The 19,440-nt window shown below is 39.2% G+C and overlaps 1 protein-coding gene across 1 annotated transcript; it reads left to right on the top strand.

Annotated features, from left to right (window-relative positions):
• Window positions 1–7,462: 7,462 nt before the first annotated feature.
• DR1 (down-regulator of transcription 1) lies at window positions 7,463–19,081 on the top strand. The gene is made up of 3 exons (XM_041483370.1): window positions 7,463–8,129; window positions 13,539–13,702; window positions 16,944–19,081. The coding sequence occupies exons 1-3, from the start codon at window positions 7,910–7,912 to the stop codon at window positions 17,088–17,090; spliced, it is 531 nt and encodes a 176-aa protein (XP_041339304.1). The 5' UTR covers window positions 7,463–7,909; the 3' UTR covers window positions 17,091–19,081.
• The last annotated feature ends 359 nt before the right edge of the window (window positions 19,082–19,440 follow it).

The following is a 19,440-nucleotide window of genomic DNA, read 5'->3' as shown; positions in this document are numbered from 1 at the left end:
AACAGATACCAGATTTCTGTAAAACATTGTCTCAAATACCCTGGAGAAGTTTCATTACTGTATTTTTAAATTATCAAAATAATAATAATTACATAGTATATTTGGGTCAAGATTCTTAAGATTTCATGCAGACATAAGTGAGTCAAAACTCACCCTGCTTCCATGAAGTAGGGAAGCTTGTTTTCCCTGTTTACAAAGGAGAAACTTGGTCACAGGGAGGTGTCTTGGATAAAACCATACACTTTTTTAGTAAATGTAAGAAATTTTGCTTAAACTAGCACCTTCATGAGCAAGACTTTCCACACTATTGCTGAAGCATAGACCTTTTTACAATGAAGGTAACACCTGTCTGCACTAAGAAAGCAACATCATTGGGAATTAGCAAGTAAAAGAACAAATGCAAAAAAAATATAGGGATGTTTCCATTTTGTATTGAGAGTTGAAATGGTACTTTACAAATCATTCAGCAACAAGTGTTTTCATATTGTTTTGCTAAAAATAAATATTAGTATCTTAGTGGAAATGCTTACACCATCAGCTATTAAATCTTCTCTACTAGAAAATTATGGACTTGCCTTTTTACTGATTAATTATTAAAGCAGTGCTTAACAAGTATTTCTGCAAAATTTATTATACTCTAATTTGATGTACTACTTCTAGAGCAGAATGCCAGTCCTATCATCATTCCCCACTTATAAATATCCAGAAGGCAAATAAAAATCAATGGAATTGTGTGTTTGTTTATTTTGTTGGGGGGTTACTTCCTCTTGAAGATACATGAATGTTAATAAAACAAAAAACAGACCAAAATATGGCTTTGTCTATCCCTTTTTGAAGATTTCTGTTAATTCCTGTGGGTATTGACTGTAGCTTCCTATTCATAATACTGAATTATAAAAAAGCCCAAGTAATTCTTGATTAATTTTCCTGTAATCCCTTTATATTTTTTTTAAAAAGGACTAATCAGAAATAAATTAGTTAAAATGAAAAATAGCAGATAGTTTAAATTTGATTAAAAGCACAATTAAAAATAAAGCCATATGGAAATGTCGAATGTATTTGGAAAGCTCAGGTGACTAAAATCTTTTAATCCTTTCTTTAAGGATTATTTAGGATCATTTAACCCTTAATCCTCACATTCCTTTCAAATGCTTTCTAATAATGATTACAAGTTTATGTTTATGGAAGTTTTTGCTTGCTATTGTCTCCCATTCTGTGCAGTGAGCAATGCTGGAATGGGGCTCATTGGACCTATTGAATGTCAGACCATCGAGGAAATGAAAACTGTGATGGACACCAACTTCTTCGGCCTGGTTCGACTCCTGAAGGAGATCTTGCCTGACATGAAGAGGAGAAAGAGTGGCCATATAGTTATAATAAGCAGTGTTATGGGAATACAAGGTAAAGCTGGTTTTCCTGTTTACTTGAGCTAAGAATTCAGTGTTCAAAATCCAAAGCTTTCCTCCTTTTAGGAAAAAAAAAAAAAAGTAGGAGCTGGCATATCTGACTCTTGTGCTTTGTAATGCTGAAGTTCCAACTATAAAAAGTACCTAGTGAGTTTTATGCATGCAGGTAGTTTGTTACTACACAGGTACTCTCACAGCATTTTAACAACAAAACCTGCAGGGTTAATTTTTTTAGAGTTTTAACTTAAACTATAATTTTGAAAAACTTTATTGTTGTATTTTTATTATCTGGAAAATAGGGCTTAGCATTACTTTTCTCTTTCCTCTTGGAAAAAATTAGGGGAACAGACGAACATGTTTACTATGCTCTGCACAGTAGTAATAGAATAAAATCCACTTCTGGACAGCTGTACCACCTTTTTGTAAAGTTTCTCATCTCACAACACTCGAAAGTCAAATTTTAGTGAGAGATAATGATATTCCTACTCTTGTGTCCCACTCTGTCTAGCTGTTTGTTTTTTGGGTTTTTTTATTACAACTGTGACATTGATCTTACCTGGATTATTCTGGTGAGCGAGGGTCCTCCATCAATCTCCAAGAACTGGTATTTTAATACAACACTTACCCTCCACCACAAAGGATTGATGTAGTGCTTTTTCTAAATCACTCAGATGCAAGCTGGATCTCTTGCATAATTGTATCTCCTGCATTATACTCAGCCTCTGTGTTTATCTAGAGTCTATTAAAGTCTTGCTGATAAATAATGCAGATGGTATTATATTTACAGACACTTTCATATCTTAGTCTTAGACTACAAAATAATATCATCCAGGGAAACCACAGCATCAGCTAGGGGGAGGAAAAGCATTAGTCAAGCATCTTTGCTAGACTAAGCAATTCTGATAACATATGGCAAAAATGAGTATGTAGATTCAATGTGCACAAGGATTTTTCTAATGCTTTCCCAGCATGACTGTAGAAACTTTGGGAAAACACATGTGTTCTTTAAATCAAACTATTAGTGTGTTGGATAAAATCACATTCTCAGGATGTTTTGTTTGTACCATCAGGTATCTTATTTAATGATGTTTATGCTGCATCTAAGTTTGCTGTGGAAGGATTCTGCGAAAGTTTAGCTATACAAGCACTCAAGTTCAAACTGCAGTAAGTATTGATCCACTGGTGTAAATGGCATTGATCCACTGGTGTAAATGGTATTGATCCACTTGTGTCAATTGTATTTTAGATAGTTTAAAATATATTCAGAGGTAGGAAAAAAATCTTTAAAGCTTGCTGCTAAATAGACTGAGAAGCCCTTGAAAACTGTACCTCACAAAAGACATAGAAATGCCCACACTCTTCACATTATATAAGCAAATAAAAAGATCTAGATATTAGAATAAACACATTCTCTTGAAGAGTTAAAGGCTATTTAGCTTTGGATAAAATACAGTTCATGCAACGCTTCTGAAAACAGATTCTTACATACAATATCACAGGAATAAAATTATAACTTTGACTTGTGATCTTTCCCCTTAGAAAGGATAATGGCCTTAGGCAATTCACAGATAAAAAAGTTCAACGGCTCATCAGAGAGACCGAGCAAGTGCAAATCCATCAGAATGTTACAGGGTGAGATACCTGTAATGAAGGGAGGTGGGAGGGAGGTGAGGAGTGTGATGTACTATTCCTAACATTTTGGATAGTATTTAGGAGACCAGTCCTGTTCATTGTCTGTGGAACTTCAGGTTTGATTTGCCACATGTACAGTCACACTTATGTAATTCTCCTACTATTTGTGCAAACTCCAATAACTGGTAAATGTCCATTGTATCTCTGTGTGTCTAAGCATTTAGGTCTTGTGGAAAAAAAGACAGCTGCTGTTGTGGAATTTCAGACAGAACTGTGATTCTGCGTATTGCTCTGCAGAGTTTGAAGGGATTTAAAATAAATGTAGTAATACACAGGATATACCACAATTCATAATGAGATTTCAAGAGTATAAGACACAGCAAAAAGGAGGTTATAAAAGGAAGTACAATAAAACAAATTCAAGGTCTAATGGGAAGAGTGATGCAAGAGAAAGGGCTTTAATTCCAGCAGTAGCTGGAATTCTGCTGTGAAGGTCAATAGCTTGATGTAGTTTTAAAGAAGAGCCTTTAGAACATTCCCTGAAGAACTCAAGTCCAGTAAGAGGCCTAATCCCAAAGTGTTTTGATAAACACAGTGGCTGTGTTTATCAAAATAAAAACTTTCAGATCTGGCAGCAGCCAGAATCTGTCCACCCACAGTAAAAAAATCTCTGTATTGTATTTTATTATTATGTAGTGGTGGGGTCTTAAATTATGTAACACTAACAGCTTGACAAAGAAAATCCATGTCTGGGCAATTCCCCCATCTCTTTCAGCTACTTCTAGTATTATCATGAGAAACAAAGAAACCTATGCAGGACTTGGTCCAGAAACTCATGAATTTTGTTACTATCCAGTAATTATTTTTCTTAATATCTGGTAAGTCCTTGTGAATAAATCACCATTAGATTCCACAGCTGTGAGACAGCAGGTAACAACTGCACTCACTTCTGTCATGAATTAAGTTACAGCACTTCTCTGAAAATGAAACTATGCAGGTTTCTCCTACTGCATGTGGATGGGTAGGAGGAGCAGCAGGGCAGTAATGCACTATGGATTGCCTTTACAGAAAGTACTGTTATTTACTGTTTGATAGTGCAGCTCCTCAGTGTTCCTTTTGGAGAAGGATTGAGGGGTGTATTTTCCATGGAGGATAGTCAACAAGTCAACAACCAGTTAACCTTTTTTATTTTTTTTGAACAGGTTAAGTTTGATTGAACCAGGCCCAGTGGTTACAGAGTTTGAAAGAAAAGTGTTTGAAGATGGAATGAAAATGGATCTTTCAGCTGCAGATGAAGAAACAGCTGAGATGTTTACTAATATTTACCTTAAAAATTACAAACAAATTTTCCAGAGCCTGGGACAAAGTGCTGAAGATGTTGCAGAGGTAACTCATCAAAAATTAATCTTTTTTTTTTTCCTTTGTATTTTATGAGTGCAGTGGTTGGTTGGTGGGTTTTTCTGGTAGAAGCATTCAATTTAATTAAATGTAATGTACACAAAACGTTTTTTTAAAAATTCAAAATATTTTCAGAGTTTTAAACAAAACTCTACAAAAGACTAAAAGAATGTTCATTTTGAAGTATTGAAGATAACTATGAATTGTCATTTATAAGTACCAGTGAGATATTAGATGCCCTTTACATCCTCTGGTGAAGTCTGAATATTCTGCATTGTTACCATACATCCACCCAGGGTTCCCAGCACTGGTAAAGCTCTGTTCCTTCCCATCTCACTCATAATGCCTCCACTAAGGGAAGTTCACACAGCCACCCCAGGCCACCAAGGCACAATAAAAGAAACATGGATGGTGCTTGGAGCTTCCTGCAGGAAGACAAGTTTAGGCAAGCTGTGGGAGGGGATGATGATTTCAGGTGTTTGCTGCTAAGGAATAGCTTCAGTGTCAACTGAAGATTCCCAGATCTTGCTGCAAAAGGCACTGTCCTGATCCTTTACCAAAGAACTGCAAAAGAGAGGATCTACCTACTGCTGGCATATAAACCCACAATCATTTGGAGGACTACTCAGGATACTGAAGTTGTCAGGTGCTATCACCATGGTACAGAAAAACTGAAATAGAAGAAAAAATAAGAAATAAGAAATACTTCTTATGACCTTTGAACATTTCAAGAATTTCTAATGATCTAATAAAACTATATACAGGGTTTTACATAATTCTAGCACTTTATTCTTCTACTTTTCCAATGAAAATTGGGTTTTTACTTTACTATCTTGGTAAAGGTTCTTTCAGACTTCTATTTCTCCTTCTCTACAGCATACAGTAAAGATAATTCTTGCAGAAAATCCACCTTTTCGCCATCAGACCAACACCTTGTATACTCCCATGACAACTCTGAAGTATGCAGATCCAAATGGAGATCTACCCATTGACATATTCTACAAAATGGTTTTTCAGCATGACAAAATCTTCAGTGCAAGTCTCAACTTCATCAAATTGCTAAGGTGGAGAAGCAGAAAGAGCTTTGACCTGGGGAAACCTTCACAATAAGTATGAGATTATATAGTGCAAATTGAAATTACTTCTTGTAGCTACTGATGAGACAGTGTTATTCAAATGCCTTTGTTCTGTAATTATAAAAAGGCATGCAAGATAGTTGTTTTAGCTTAGCTAAGTTATTCATTTCAATGTGTATCTCTTGAATGTTACTGTTTGCAGAACCTTGCAATTAAAATCCTCTAACTATAGCTTCATTCTGTTTAGTGCTTGCTTTCTTGAGACGTTTTCTTAGGAACACGAACACTGACTGGTATTTGTGTATTCAATATTAACCTGACCTCCTTCACTTACCTGGATATAATACACACTGAGAGGTGTACAGTATGCAAATGATTTAGATTCTTAATATCATAAAAATGTATTTTTACTTATTAGGGTAGGATTGGTACAGTAATCGCTCAATCACACTGGCATTCTCATTTCCAGAAGTTAGATCTATTTATCAGCAACATAAGAGAAGGTCTCATCAATCTTAAAATGTAACTAGTAGAATATTTATTATTCATATATTTTCATACATAAAGAAATTTTGAATATTTCTTTATATGCAATGGTTACAAGCATATTGCATTTAGTGAGCAATAAAATGTTTTTTTAAAGCATACTAAAATAAAATATCTTCTTACTGTCTGGGTACTACTTGCTGAAAACAAAGCATTGTCCGTAATAAGCAATCTGAATCCACTTCGGTGTCTGACACAGAACCCTCTTGTTCCAAGCTATCCTAATAAGTATGTGCTAAACCAAAATTCTGCCCTGTAGAGCAGGTCTTTTCCCTAGGCTCAGCCTAGTCCCGCACGTGGGCCGAGGCCAGGCAGGAGCCGGGCTGCAGCGCTGCTCCCGTTCCTGCCCGTGCCCGGCATTCCCGTTGTGAGCCCGGCCCCGCCGGCTGCCGCCCGCGCTGAGGCCAGGGCCGAGTGTGCTCCGGGCCTGCAGGCTGCGGCTTCTCAGCACATTGCAGCAGCTGTCCTTGTCTCACCAGAGCCAGCTGGAGCTCCCTCGCCATGCAGGAGCTGTCCTCCTCCCTTCACTGCTGTCTGAGAGCCAACATCTAATTCCGTGCTGGGACTTGCAGCGGCCCCGCCCTGCCCTGCCCTGCCTTTCCCGAAGGAGCTGAGAGCTCCTGCGGGTACCAAACCCCGCAGCAATGCGGGGCTCGCTGTGCAGCTGTGCCCCCTTTGGTGCGGCCCAGGGGGCAGCGGCACGCAGGGACCTCCTTGGGGCGGCAGGCAGGGGACTGAGGGGACAGGAGCATCCGCAGCAGCCACTGTGCACAGCTGGAGGCCCCAAGGAGCTCCCAACTCACACCTCCTGCAAAACACCGGGTGCCTGGAGCCCAGCAGAGAGGAGGAACCAACGCGACAAGGAGAAAGCAGGAATGAAATGGCAGCAGAGTGCTGCTGGGCCTGAAGGGAGCCTGGCAAATCGCCTCTCTGCAGCCTGAGATCTCGGCACCTGCTGAGGCCAGCACAGGGTACTGCACAGACACATCCACGAAGGGCTGGGCCTGCCGGAGCCCCTCGGTGCCGCTCAGCTGTGGCTGTCTCTGGCCCGCAGCTCGGGCAGCCTTTTCCTTTGCAGCACACAGCAAAGCAAGACCAGGACCCTGGGTTTAATGAGCCTTCCACAACCACTATCGTGGTCTGGCTAATTCTGTCTCATACAACCCTCACGCTACTGGTTATGGAGTGGGTGAAAGCAGAAAATACAGTGTAATAGACGGCTGCCGAGGAAAACCGGCCCTGCCTGCAAGTCGTGAATTAACTGCGGATGAAGCACCGAGCCTGTCCGGCTTCGGGGACAAGCTTGGCGGGGCTATCAGATCCCTTGCCACTGCCGAGGCCGAGGGGAAGGGCGGGGTGGGGCCCGAGCGCAGCTCCCGGTGCAGGGAGGCGGCTGAGGGACCCCTCGCCCCGCCGCTGCCGCCGCCCGCACGTGGCACGGCGGCCTTTCCGGCGCTCCCGGCGGCGGAAGCTGTTCCCGCTTCCGGCGGAAGCGCCGTCCCTCGCAGGTTGAGCCGGAGTCGGAGCGTTTCCGCCTCGCGGCCGCCGCACGGCCGGGGCCAGCCGAGCCGCGCCGCGCGCGGGGCGTTCCGCCGCTCGCCTCCCCTCAGACTGCTCTTAAGGCAGCGGCGCCGGCGGCCGAAGGATGTGGCGGAGGCGGCAGTGGCAGGCGCCGCGGCCGAGGGAGCCCTGAGCCCGAGCAGCGCTTCCCGGCCCCGCGACCCCCCGGCCCGGCAGCGACCCCCGGCCCGGCCCGTCGCCCTCCGCGGCCCCGCCCGCCCCCGCCGGGTCCCCGCGCCCTGGAGCCCCGCGCGGGCGCTGAGCGCAGCCCGTGAGCCGAGCGCAGCCAGGATGGCCTCGTCGTCCGGCAACGACGACGACCTCACCATCCCCAGGGCTGCCATCAACAAGATGATCAAAGAGACGCTGCCCAACGTCCGCGTGGCGAACGACGCCCGGGAGCTGGTGGTCAACTGCTGCACTGAGTTCATCCACCTCATCTCCTCCGAGGCCAACGAGATCTGCAACAAATCGGAGAAGAAAACTATCTCCCCGGAACACGTCATACAAGGTGAGCTTCCGCGGGCGCTGTGCCGCTGCCGGGTCGGGCACCTGTGAGCCGCTCCTGTCCCGCTGCCGCTTTTTGCTCTCCGGTTCCTTGTGGCTACGTAGGACACAAAAGGCAGGGTCTCGTAAGGGTGCGGAGGAGAAGCGTGTGCTGTCCGGCTTGCCGGTCGCGCTGCAAGAGAGGCTGTCTTTGTGTGGTTAGAGCGGCTGCTGGGTGTGCTCAGGACCGGCTCCGGTTTTGTGCTTCACAGGAGCCTGTGATGCTGTGAGTCAAGTCTCCGAATCTCTTCCTCGTACCTGTGAACGAGGTCTGCTCTTTCGAATGGATATGGAGCGCGTTTTAAGACTCTGAATGTCTTAAAATGCAGTAAATGTCTTTCTAGTTGGAGATTGGTTACATGGGGCCCAGGCTTTATTCCGTAGTAGTTTTATCTGGAATCTCTAAAGAGTAGATTTCTTTAGGGCTGTCCTTACGTTCTGTTGTTTAATGTTGGATCTTCGTGTCTGTTGCAGAAAGCATTTAAGCGTGACCTATGCCCTTGTATCTTTCTGTGCTGTTGACTTGCACTTCTGCTTGCTTGGATAAAAGGCGAGTTCTCTCTCCGTCTCGTTTGTTTTTCTTTGAATTCTGTCGCAAATAAGGAATTTTCTTGTCTCATCTTGAAGTCTGCATTCGGCATCGTTTTTTTGTCAGAACTCATTTGCTTTACTTCTTAAGCTGGGGTTGTTGGTACCAGTGTTTGCTGCAAACAAATTTATAGCAGCAGTAGTGAAAGACTACTTTACTCGGCTGCCTGGTGGAGATATTAACAACAGCATTTGCAATACAGCTATTTTCAGGGCTGTGATGGTATCAAGTTAATTTAAAAATTTTGTGGTTGTATGATTGTTTAAGCAAAAAAAAAAAACAAAACAAACAATTGGTTCGCTTGAAATTTGTAAGCTTCCTCACCAGAAGAGGTTCAAGTACTTGACTGGGTCATGAACTGCAAAAGAAAATATGTAGCATGTGTGAGCTTTAATGTTAAATGAAGTGCATGTAAGCTTGGAAGTTTAGCAAAGTAGCTCCATCACAGAAGCTTAGGATGTGAAATAAAACCTGTGCTTACACATGGAAGCATACTTTAGGTGTGATGCTCTTTAATACATGGGTAGTTTTTTCAAGTCACAACAAAAAATGTTTGAGGTTAGTCCTTAACACAAGAATAGATGTGATCTTTAATACTGAGGGCAATAAAGGGTTTGTGTATGAAAGTATTTTGTACCCAGTAGTGGTGGCTTGTAGAAAAGCTTTCACCTATTGCTGTCCTCGGCTTAGTCTGGGTTTTTTGGAAAACAAATTGAGACTATAGTGAGTGTGCATAACATCAGCAGTTGGTCCCATGCCAAGTGTTTTGCTGGGTTCTATGTCCTTGTGTTATCACATGTTAGAGTTAGAAAAAGTTATTTTCGAATGAAATCTATACTTTGTAGTAAGTTATTGCAATGTATCCATTTTTGTAATGTTCTAGAGGTGGAATGGATTTTCTACTGTGCTTATGTTTAAGGAAGCTGTAATTGCTATTAGCTCCTTTCAGATACTGGTCAGCTGGCACATGATCCCTCTGTGAGGTTTGAGGGTTTTGGTTGCCAGTTTTGGAAACAGTGATTGTGTGTATAGTTGGAGTATTTCAGCATTTTCATCCATCTTCATACATTCTAGATACTTGCTATTTTGAGTGCCTCTTGATGCAGCAGCTTCATGACAATGATGCTAATAACAAAGGAGGCAATTGAAATCTGTTGTGGTTATCCATGTATCTTTTTCCTTCTGAATGCTTAGAAGTCAGATGAGGCTAATGGCCATCAATCACACCTGGTGCAGCCTAAGCACAAGGTGCTGCCCAGAGGACTCTTTTTGTACTCTCCAAGAGCTGGATCTGGCAATTGCAGATACAACTGACCCTGTGGCTTTTGAGAATTTAGGGTAGAGCAGGGTTTCCTCTCAGGTGAGTTTGCTGTCTGTAAACAAGTTACTAGATTGGGAGCAAGAAGCAGGAAGGGTGTTTTGCTGGGCCAGAAGAAGGGGAAAAGGCACTCTGCAGTTGGTGACACTGCCATTGGGCTGGCTGGAGCTGGGGTGAAACCGCACTTGGTCACCGTGCTTAGGTGTCTGGCACAGTGGTGCTTGAGACACCCTTCCTTGGCTGCACTGTTAAAGTGATTGTGTGGCCATGTGCTGAGCAAGAACTCTGTCTCCACCCTTGGCTTATGCTTTGGATTGATGGGGTCCTTGCTGTGTGTTACTGTGTGATAGCACTGGCACAGTGCTGTCAGCAGCATAGGGAGGGGAAAGCAGAGGCTTCTTGCATGCCATTAGAGACCTGATTGGGTAGATGTTCTCAGACTATGCCAACACTCACTGCTGGTAACAAAATGCAAGACAGCTTTCTTGGAGAGTACCCAAAAGCATCAAGACTATGTAATAGTTGTAAGTGGAGATCTCCACTTTATTGTTGAATTCCACCATCAGGAACCAAGTTGTGAATCTGCAGCTCTAGTAAGCAAATGAATGTTCTTCCATCCTGGAACAGAAAATGGAATAATTTGAGTGTTATATGACTTGTAACAAAGCAGAGAAATGAAATTTTTTTTGAATTCTGAAAATGATGACTTGTAAAATCACCTTTTTTTATTAAGTCAGTTTGATTGCTTGGTCTACATGGAATTGTTGTGCAGTAAGGTAGGATGTGGATTGATGTCAAATCTTGTCTCTTCATGGTCTGTTAGGATACTGACAGTGTGTATATTACCACTTAATTTTAAAAGAGTCCCACACAACTGTTCATGTTTGGGATTTGATTTTGGAAGGTCTTTTTTTCTTTGAAAGGAGCATAAAAATTTAAAAGTCTCAGATATTAATGACTTGATTTTATAAAATAAAAGTAGTACTAACTATGTATCACTGATTACTCAGAGACCTGCACCTTCATGCAGTCATTAAGAGTAGGAGGAAACAGGGGAAAGGATAATTGTGATCTGGTGTTTGTAAATATGAGTTGTGTTATGCCAATTGCCTTATTTTGGAATTCAGCTGTTTACATTTGGTGGGATAATTCTAGCCTCAGGAAGATGCTAAATTTTCAGTAATCTGGGTAGGATGGTATGTTTAAGGCTCAAAAAATAAAGGCTTTGAGTTTTGATGAAATAGCAGCTCTCATAGAGTACTAATCACTTGTCCCACTTTTTAGCACCATGCTGGTATAAAGGGATTCATATTCCTTCCATTCATATGTGTTCTGTAAGCCTTGATGTGCTTCAAGAAGATGGTAAACTTTGTAAGTTGTTTCACAGGCAGTAGAATTTTGATGCAGTAGATCTATGATGCATAAATCATAATAATTTATGGTCCTTCATAGCTTTGTTATATTGAATAATTGTAAAAATCTGTCTTGGTTGTATCACATGGGGGTTTGAATTTTATTTTTGTGTGTGTCTTTGCTATATTCAATTCATAATTGTAAGTTCTTTCCATTAATTTCTTTTCTTTTAAAGACCGTATAAAATTTCTGTAAAAACACCTCTTGCTGTTAATTTCAGACTCAGCAGTTACTCATACTCTGATGCAGCAGATTGCCAGTCCTGGTCTTTTGACAAACACCTCTGGTTTTGCCTGATGGTTTGTCTTAGTGATGTTAGGCTTGTAGATTTCTTCAGTTTGGTTTAAAAATTATGACTTAAAGAAGTTTACTGTATATACTGTTTACATTTTAAAAGTGAATGAGTTCTTAAATATCTTTAGAGTATTAAGATAACCAGTTCTGGACTGAGACACGGATTTGCCTACTCTCTGCTGAGGCTGGATGAAACAAGTTTCTGAAGTTTTTTGGTAATTTTCCTAGAAACTGTGGGCTAATTGGAAGTGTTTCTAGTGTCTGTGTGTGGGCTGAGGCTGAACTGGCATACTGTCTCTGAAGTAATTTGATTATCTCTAAATCAGTTTGTCTTTTTTTTATTTTAGAAATAAGTATGATGTGAATTTCTTTGCCAGGTGTTCTCTGTTAAAGGGAAGGTAGTGCTGTGTGACTAGAGGGCAGCACCCATTGGAGAAGACAGTGTGTGAGTTGTCTCCCTTAGTACAAGTTGGAAGCTGAAAACTTAGACAATGCCTTTGGGTTATTGTTTAGATTATGGTACCATGATGTGCTGCTGTAGTTATGGCTAGGAAAATGTTGCTTACAAAACTAGTGTTAGAATATTGTCCGAGTTACTGTAAGTAAGATCTTGTTTATAACGAGTTCTTGATTGCTGTTGTGGAGTTTAGTGCTATTTCTTAAATAGCTTGTCACAAAAGTTTGAAATTAGGATAAAGGTTAAAGCAACTCTTGTATTGTAGACTTTGAATTGTGTAAATGCTGGAAATTAACCATGTTTTTTATTAAACTGATACTTGTTTCTAGTATAATTGGTATTTATGTAATGTTTCCAGTGTATTCTGTAATAGGTTCACTTTGGGTGTGTGTGAAGGCATGTCGTAGTAAATGGTGCATGAGGAAACTGCCTTTTGTCACATGTGCTACCTGGGTTTTTATAATCCTTCCTGCTACCTTTGCGTTCTTTAAAAAAACTGTTGTTGCAGGATATAGCTGCTTTACCAATTTCTTTGGGCAGATAAAAGTGCAAGATTTTAGCTTCTGAATACATTTTAATGTGGAGATAAATAGAAGGAGTTCTGTTGAGGAATAAAACAATAAAGAGCTTATACATAACTTTTTATAGCTTTATATGTGTGAACTATGCATTTTATATATAGCAATTTAGATACTAAAATACTAAAATTAAAATTCAGCAACCCAACATAGTATCATTTATTTCTGCCTTTTTGAAGGATCTGTGATCACTTGACATGCATCACTTCTGCTCTGTTAGAGGTTGCTGATTTACCTTCTACTGAAGACTTAAAAAACCTGCAAAGGTAGAATCTCTGAGAGAAAATTCAGATAGAAATTCAGTTAGGAAGGACTTCTTAGCTGTATAAATTTTGTCAATTCTGATATAGAAAAGATGGGGAAAAATGGTCTTTTGGAGAATAATGCCTATCTCTAGCAAAGTGTATGTGAAAGCCCTGAATCCTATGCTTGAATTACTACAGGACATAGCAGAAGAGGGAGGGAAAATAGTTGTCAGATCTTTTTAAGAATAGAGATTTTTGTCACCAGATGATAGGAAAGTTACCTAAAAAAAGCAAATGTTTTGCTTTTTTTTCTGTTGTTTTAACTAAACAAATCAATATCTATTTTCAGAAACTTTGTAAAAGGTAAACAATGTCTTTTCTCTCTCTTTTTTTTTTTTTTTTTTTTTTTTTTTTTTTTTTTTTTTTTTTTTTTTTTGTTTTGTTTGTTTTTTTTTGGTTTTTTTTTTTGTTTCTTTCTAGCTCTAGAAAGTTTGGGGTTTGGCTCCTATATCACTGAAGTAAAAGAAGTCTTACAAGAATGCAAAACAGTAGCACTAAAGAGAAGAAAGGCCAGTTCACGCTTGGAGAACCTTGGCATTCCGGAAGAAGAGCTACTAAGGCAGCAGCAGGAATTATTTGCACAAGTAAGTGAAGCAATACTCGTCTTGATGAGGTTGGAATAATTAATGCCTCAGGTCTAGGGCCACACAAACATGTGCACACCTCAAGAAATATCCCCTTCCTTGTGAATTGATGTGGCATCTAAGATGCTATTGACCGTGGCCTGCTTGAATTGGGGAATGCGGAGTTAACAAATAAGAGGCTGCTACTTGATACTTCTGTGATTTGATACAGGACTTTGTATGTGAACATATTTCATATTCTAGCTTTAAAAAGCATGGGGTTTTGCTGCTACTTGAGTATTTCCAGTCTGTCATGGAGAATACATTAAGAATTAGTTGACAAAGTAAAAGAATAACAACTGGTTTCTAGGAAATTACCCATTTTGAAGCATTAAAAAGTGAAAATAGCTTTTCTGTTTCTGACCATCAGTGCATAAATGTTATTTCTTATACTTGGAAAGAAACCTTATTCTTGGCAAGACTATAATTGAGTGAATTCATGCATAAATTTTTAAGGAGGCCATTGAGGCATGGAAAAAGCATTTGTCTGCAAATAGTGTACTCACACACACACATATACACATTCTCCTTCATCCCAGCCTTATCCCCTTCCAGCTTTCCCAGATAGTTTATCATCTCCCAGTTTGACTAAAACGTGATTTTATTTTTTTTTTTTCCTCCGTCTTTCTGTCGACTACTCTCTTAGTTTGACAAGACCATTCTCTAAACTAAGAGCTTGGAAAGTTATCTGGTATTTCTCTTTTCTCTTAACCAAGGCCAGAGTCTTATTTTCTCACTTTGCTTACTCTGATTTCCTCTGATGAAAATGCTTATTCAGTTAATGTCTGATTACTGTGACCTTCTCTCCCCTTTGCAATACTTTTATCTTGCTGAGACTGTTGTTTTTCATCTCATGACATGCCAACTACTTTAATCTTTATTGCATGATGAATTTTAAGGCATTTAAAATTTCAGCATACCGTGTAGCTATTGCAGTGAACTAGTTATGATCAAGTCACATGTGCCTAACTCTTGTTTGACTGTACTAAATTAGAATGACCAATATGGCTGCTTCTGGATTTTGGATAATATTTACAAATAGGCAGTTTGATACTTGATTTTTACTTACTATTTTTTGCAAGTAACTCAGCGTGATACACAAAATAAAAAAGCAGCAAAACCAAGGTATATTAAAGGAGTACTAGCTCCAGAGTATCACTGAAAAAAATAAATTAAAAAAAGTTTGCTGAAATCTCCTTATGCAAGCCACACTTTGTCTAAGGAATGACAACTTGAAGAATATTCTTTTAAAATTCTGTTACTGTGCCTTAACTTCTAATTTAAGACAGCGCATGCCAGTTTGACAAGATTGTATGAATGCTTTTTAAAAATAGTGTTTGGTAATATGGAAAATGTCTGCTTAGATTCAAGGATGACAGTCTCATTTTTCAAAAATAGTAGCTGTAATGTGGTGTTGGAGGTACTGTAATTAGTCTTAAAAATAGTTACACAGATGCATGCTTATTTATTTGTTTTAATCTTTTGAATATTCTAGAGCATGACACTAATGCTGACTTCTTGCTCTATTTTGAAAATACCTGCCTGTTCTTATGAATATTTGACACCTCTGGCTTGGATGATTGTAAATATTTGAAATAGGGAATGTATTATTCCAATATCTTTGTCTAAGTTTTTGTGCAAGACAAGGGTCTTCATAGATTTGGGTTTTTTTTGAGGCTTCCTCACTGGAGTGGTGCAGTAAATGAGTTAAGTTTACCAGATGCTTATAGAGCTTCTTGATCAATCCAACTCAAAGGAGTTCTTCAGTATGTGGGTTTTTTCTCTCTTTCCATTTCTGAAATGGTGCAGTGTTGTCATTACAGATGTGGCTGTGAGGGTGGGCACTGACCAAGTGATGCATCCAGTGTGAAGTGCTGAGCCTCTGTTTCCTGGAGCATGCACGTGTATCGGCTCTCTGAGTGCGCAGTAAACTTCACGGCAAGGGCTCAGTAGGGAGCCCTGTTGTTACCTCCTGTCTGATAAATATTTGTGCCTTCCTATGTGGACAGATGCTGCTGCCTTTCCTTTGAAACTTCACAACATCTTAAATTGTGTTCCAGCCCTTGTAACTGTGCTACCACTTTAAGTTTGAAATACTGAAAAGTTTTCCTTCAGAGAGATTTTTACTTCTGTATTTTTTTACTGCTAGAACAGAGGAAAATATGACACTTTGTAATAATAAGGGAACACTCCCCCTTTTTTTTTTCACATTGCTAAGTTGACAAACAGGGTTTGATTGCTTTTGAGACATTATCTTTTGGCATCTTATAGTTTGCAAAACTGAAAAAAAAAATGATGCTTTGGAAAAAAAATAGGAAAATTCAATGAGTGCAGTAGGATTAGAAAGGAAATTAAAATAGTCTTGGTGATGACTTGTAAAAGTAGAAGAGTAAAATAGACTGGAAATTTTTCATTTTGAGAACTTTTTCTTAATGTTCAGTCAAAATAGAAATTGAAGTTGTAACTTTAACACAATCAATTAGTATATTGCTGAAATCAACAGGAGTTACCAAAGAACAAGTGAAAACCCTGGACAGAAAAATGGAGATTCATCAGCTGAACTACTTGAAATGTTATGGAGAATCTTTTGTACTTTTCAGTAGAAGTCTGTACCTTTCTGTAGCAAAGCCATCCTCAGTTGTCATACCTGAATTTGAGAAGACCATGCCTTGCTCTGTTTTGCAAAGATTGCTTAGCAAAGTAAGACAATGGCTTGCTTTGTTTTCATGATAATGTGTGCCTCTGTGGTTCAGTTGGATGATTTCATAGTTGGAAGTTTTGTTATTTGTAATCAACAAAGCAATGCTATTCCCATCTCTGAACTGTGATTAAATGTTAAGATCCCCTGAAACTGATGTCTGAAGTTTCCTTTGCTTAGCCTCGGTTAAATTTTTCATTAGTTAGTGCTTCAGCACAGTTGTTACAGTGGACCTTGAGTACAGTAGATTCTGTCTGTTGTTTTTGTAAGTGTAAGGCCTTGAAACAGTGGCGTCTTCAGAGGGAAAGAGAATGTAGCTAAACTTCTTGGTACAAATTATTAAGGTACTTCTCAATGTTTTGCATATGCAATTAATAAAAAAATAGAAAAAATATATTAAAAAAGGAATCTGCAGGTACAGATAAAAATGTGTTTAAAGAGAATCTGTTCTAGAGATTCTTCACGAGCTGTATATGGCCTTAACAATTAAATTCGTGTCTCTAGGCTAGACAACAGCAAGCAGAACTGGCACAGCAGGAATGGCTACAGATGCAACAAGCAGCTCAACAGGCGCAGCTCGCTGCTGCCTCAGCCAGTGCATCCAATCAGGCAGGATCTTCTCAGGATGAAGATGATGAAGATGATATCTGAAAATCACCAGCTGCATTGTCTTACTAAGAAATACTTTTCCTGCACAATGAAAACAGTGAAATGAATGCTTACCTGTAAGTTTGTATGCATCGTGGACTGGCAGTTGGTATTCTAGGGGTGTCTGCTGTTGTGTGCTGTACATGTATAAACTGTCTTTTTTGAACTCTTGAAGATTTAAGGTTCAGTATCATATCAATTTTGGATTTTTAATGGTGTATATGGAAATTTTAGATAGCAGTGCGTCATTTATTTGATCAATAAACAGTGTTACAATAAACAACATGTTTATAAAATATAGTGAGATTTATACAAAAAGCTCTAAATCCACATTTGCATTTCTTCCCTTTTAACTAAACTATAAAATCTTACTTAGAATTTTTAATTGTTTTTTGGGGGAGTGGTACAGTAGACATAATCTGTTAACGTGAAAAACAAGTAGAGTTCAGCATAGAAGAGTCTGAATTCTTAGTTCTTTTTAAAATGAGGATGTATATGGCAATAAATATTATATATGCTCGAATACCACACTTGTTAAAATTTGAAAATTATACATTTTCACCAAGCTAGGAAAAGGTATGTTTAATAGGAGTTGTACAAATTCAGTCTTTTTTTTGTATAGGGGTGAAAAAAAAATAAACCCATGGTTTTATTATGACATCCTTTTGACAGTCCTAACTGAGTATTTCACTTCAAAGACTGCCTGGTTTGAAGAACTAACTCTTCTATTACTTCACTCCAGTTTAATGTTAACTGTTATAGATGGTATTTTGTAGTCCAGATTTATTCATATTGTTGAAATATAAAGCTGGAACTTAAAGAAACAAAATTGTTTGTTCTGCTGATGTGACAGGGAGTGATTAAGTATTTAAGACTAAGAAGGCAGAAGCTGACCCTAACAGCATGTTTGTCAAAAAAGAGAGAATTTATTTAACCTTGATTAGTCATTGTCAGCATAATGCTAACATTCTCCAGACTAGACTGCCACTGGATTACTAAGATACCTTGCTGAAAGACAACATTTTCTTCACTCAAATTGGTTTGTAGGTAAGTCCAGGTTTCTGATAAATTGTTCCCCAAGAGTGATCAGCAGCAATACATGAAACAGAAATGATGTACTTGTCCTTTTGATAGTTCTGTTGATTTAATGGATGAGCAGCTGTCCTTTGTGTTGAAATAAAGCACAGTAGTGTCCATTGCTGAGTTTTAATGTGTTACTTGAAGTAATACTGGCATATCTTCTGGTACACTAATCTGAGCAGACTAGAAAAGCCACTTGCATGCTGCTGTAGATGACCCCGTAGCTGTCTAACAGTGCGGATGGTTTTACCAACTGACGTCCTCAGCGAGTTGCTCTAGTTGGAATTCTCGAGGAGGGCTGCAGCAGTCTGTTTACATGAGGATGCAAACAGCAAATGGTGGGCCCACTTTTACATAAAGATCTAAACAAGATACAGTTGGCATGTATTCAGATCTCAGTCGCATGGTGACTTTTGATTTAAATTTGAGATGTGTTAAGTTGCATATTGAGTAAATGTGAACATGTCTTTAAAAGCAGTAATGCAGTGAAAACTCAGAAGAGTATTTGTTTGAATGTTTAAGTTTAAAAAACTGCAAAAAACCAACTTTCCTGGATACCACATAAAATATGTTAGGCAAGGTTTGACTGAGGAAGTGGTTTTCTGTACAGGTTTAAGTACCAAAGGTAGAAAATCTAGTCTAGTGATACAATGTTATTGTGCAGTGTTGGCTTTTCTAATTTGTACTGTAACACCTTCACACTTTCTATTTTAAATGAGTCTTTTCCTTCTAAATAATACTAGGTATATTTTCACACCTTTCTTTTCTGATGCAGAAATCAGGTTAACATTTTACTGCATCTGGTATGTATGGTGTAATGTTTGAATTTTTGTGACCTTTCTTTTTGGACATTCTTGTGCTTTTTCATATGCTGTATTCTTCAAGCAATAAAATTCTGATGTGTTTTTATAAAATTGCTTTTATATTTAATGAACAGTCTGTCTTCTTCATTTCCTTTATAAACAAGAAAAATACTACCTATACCCTGTTTTTATTTTGGCTTACTGGACACTTTTTGTGACCTGAAGTCTTTACAGCCGGAGTGCTGTTGGATTGGATTGCTGTTCACTGGGGTTGTTATTGCTTGCAAACAATATTTCTGGGCTTGACCTGCTCTTTTCCTCTTGGGAATTGCATTTCGTATATATGTATTTTTCTAAGTTGACATTCTGCACCTGAGAAGCTGCACAAAAGCCCTGTAGATTGTGTACCAGCTGCTGAAATGCTTTCATAAAGGGAAAGGCTACAGGCAGAGGCTGAGGTGGTGAGAATT

The sequence above is a fragment of the Pyrgilauda ruficollis genome, unplaced genomic scaffold (assembly GCF_017590135.1).
Source record: "Pyrgilauda ruficollis isolate IOZ18807 unplaced genomic scaffold, ASM1759013v1 scaffold6, whole genome shotgun sequence".
NCBI lineage: Eukaryota > Metazoa > Chordata > Aves > Passeriformes > Passeridae > Pyrgilauda > Pyrgilauda ruficollis.
The sequence above is the reverse complement of the archived record's forward strand: the minus strand, read 5'-3'. Positions and strand labels throughout refer to the sequence as shown.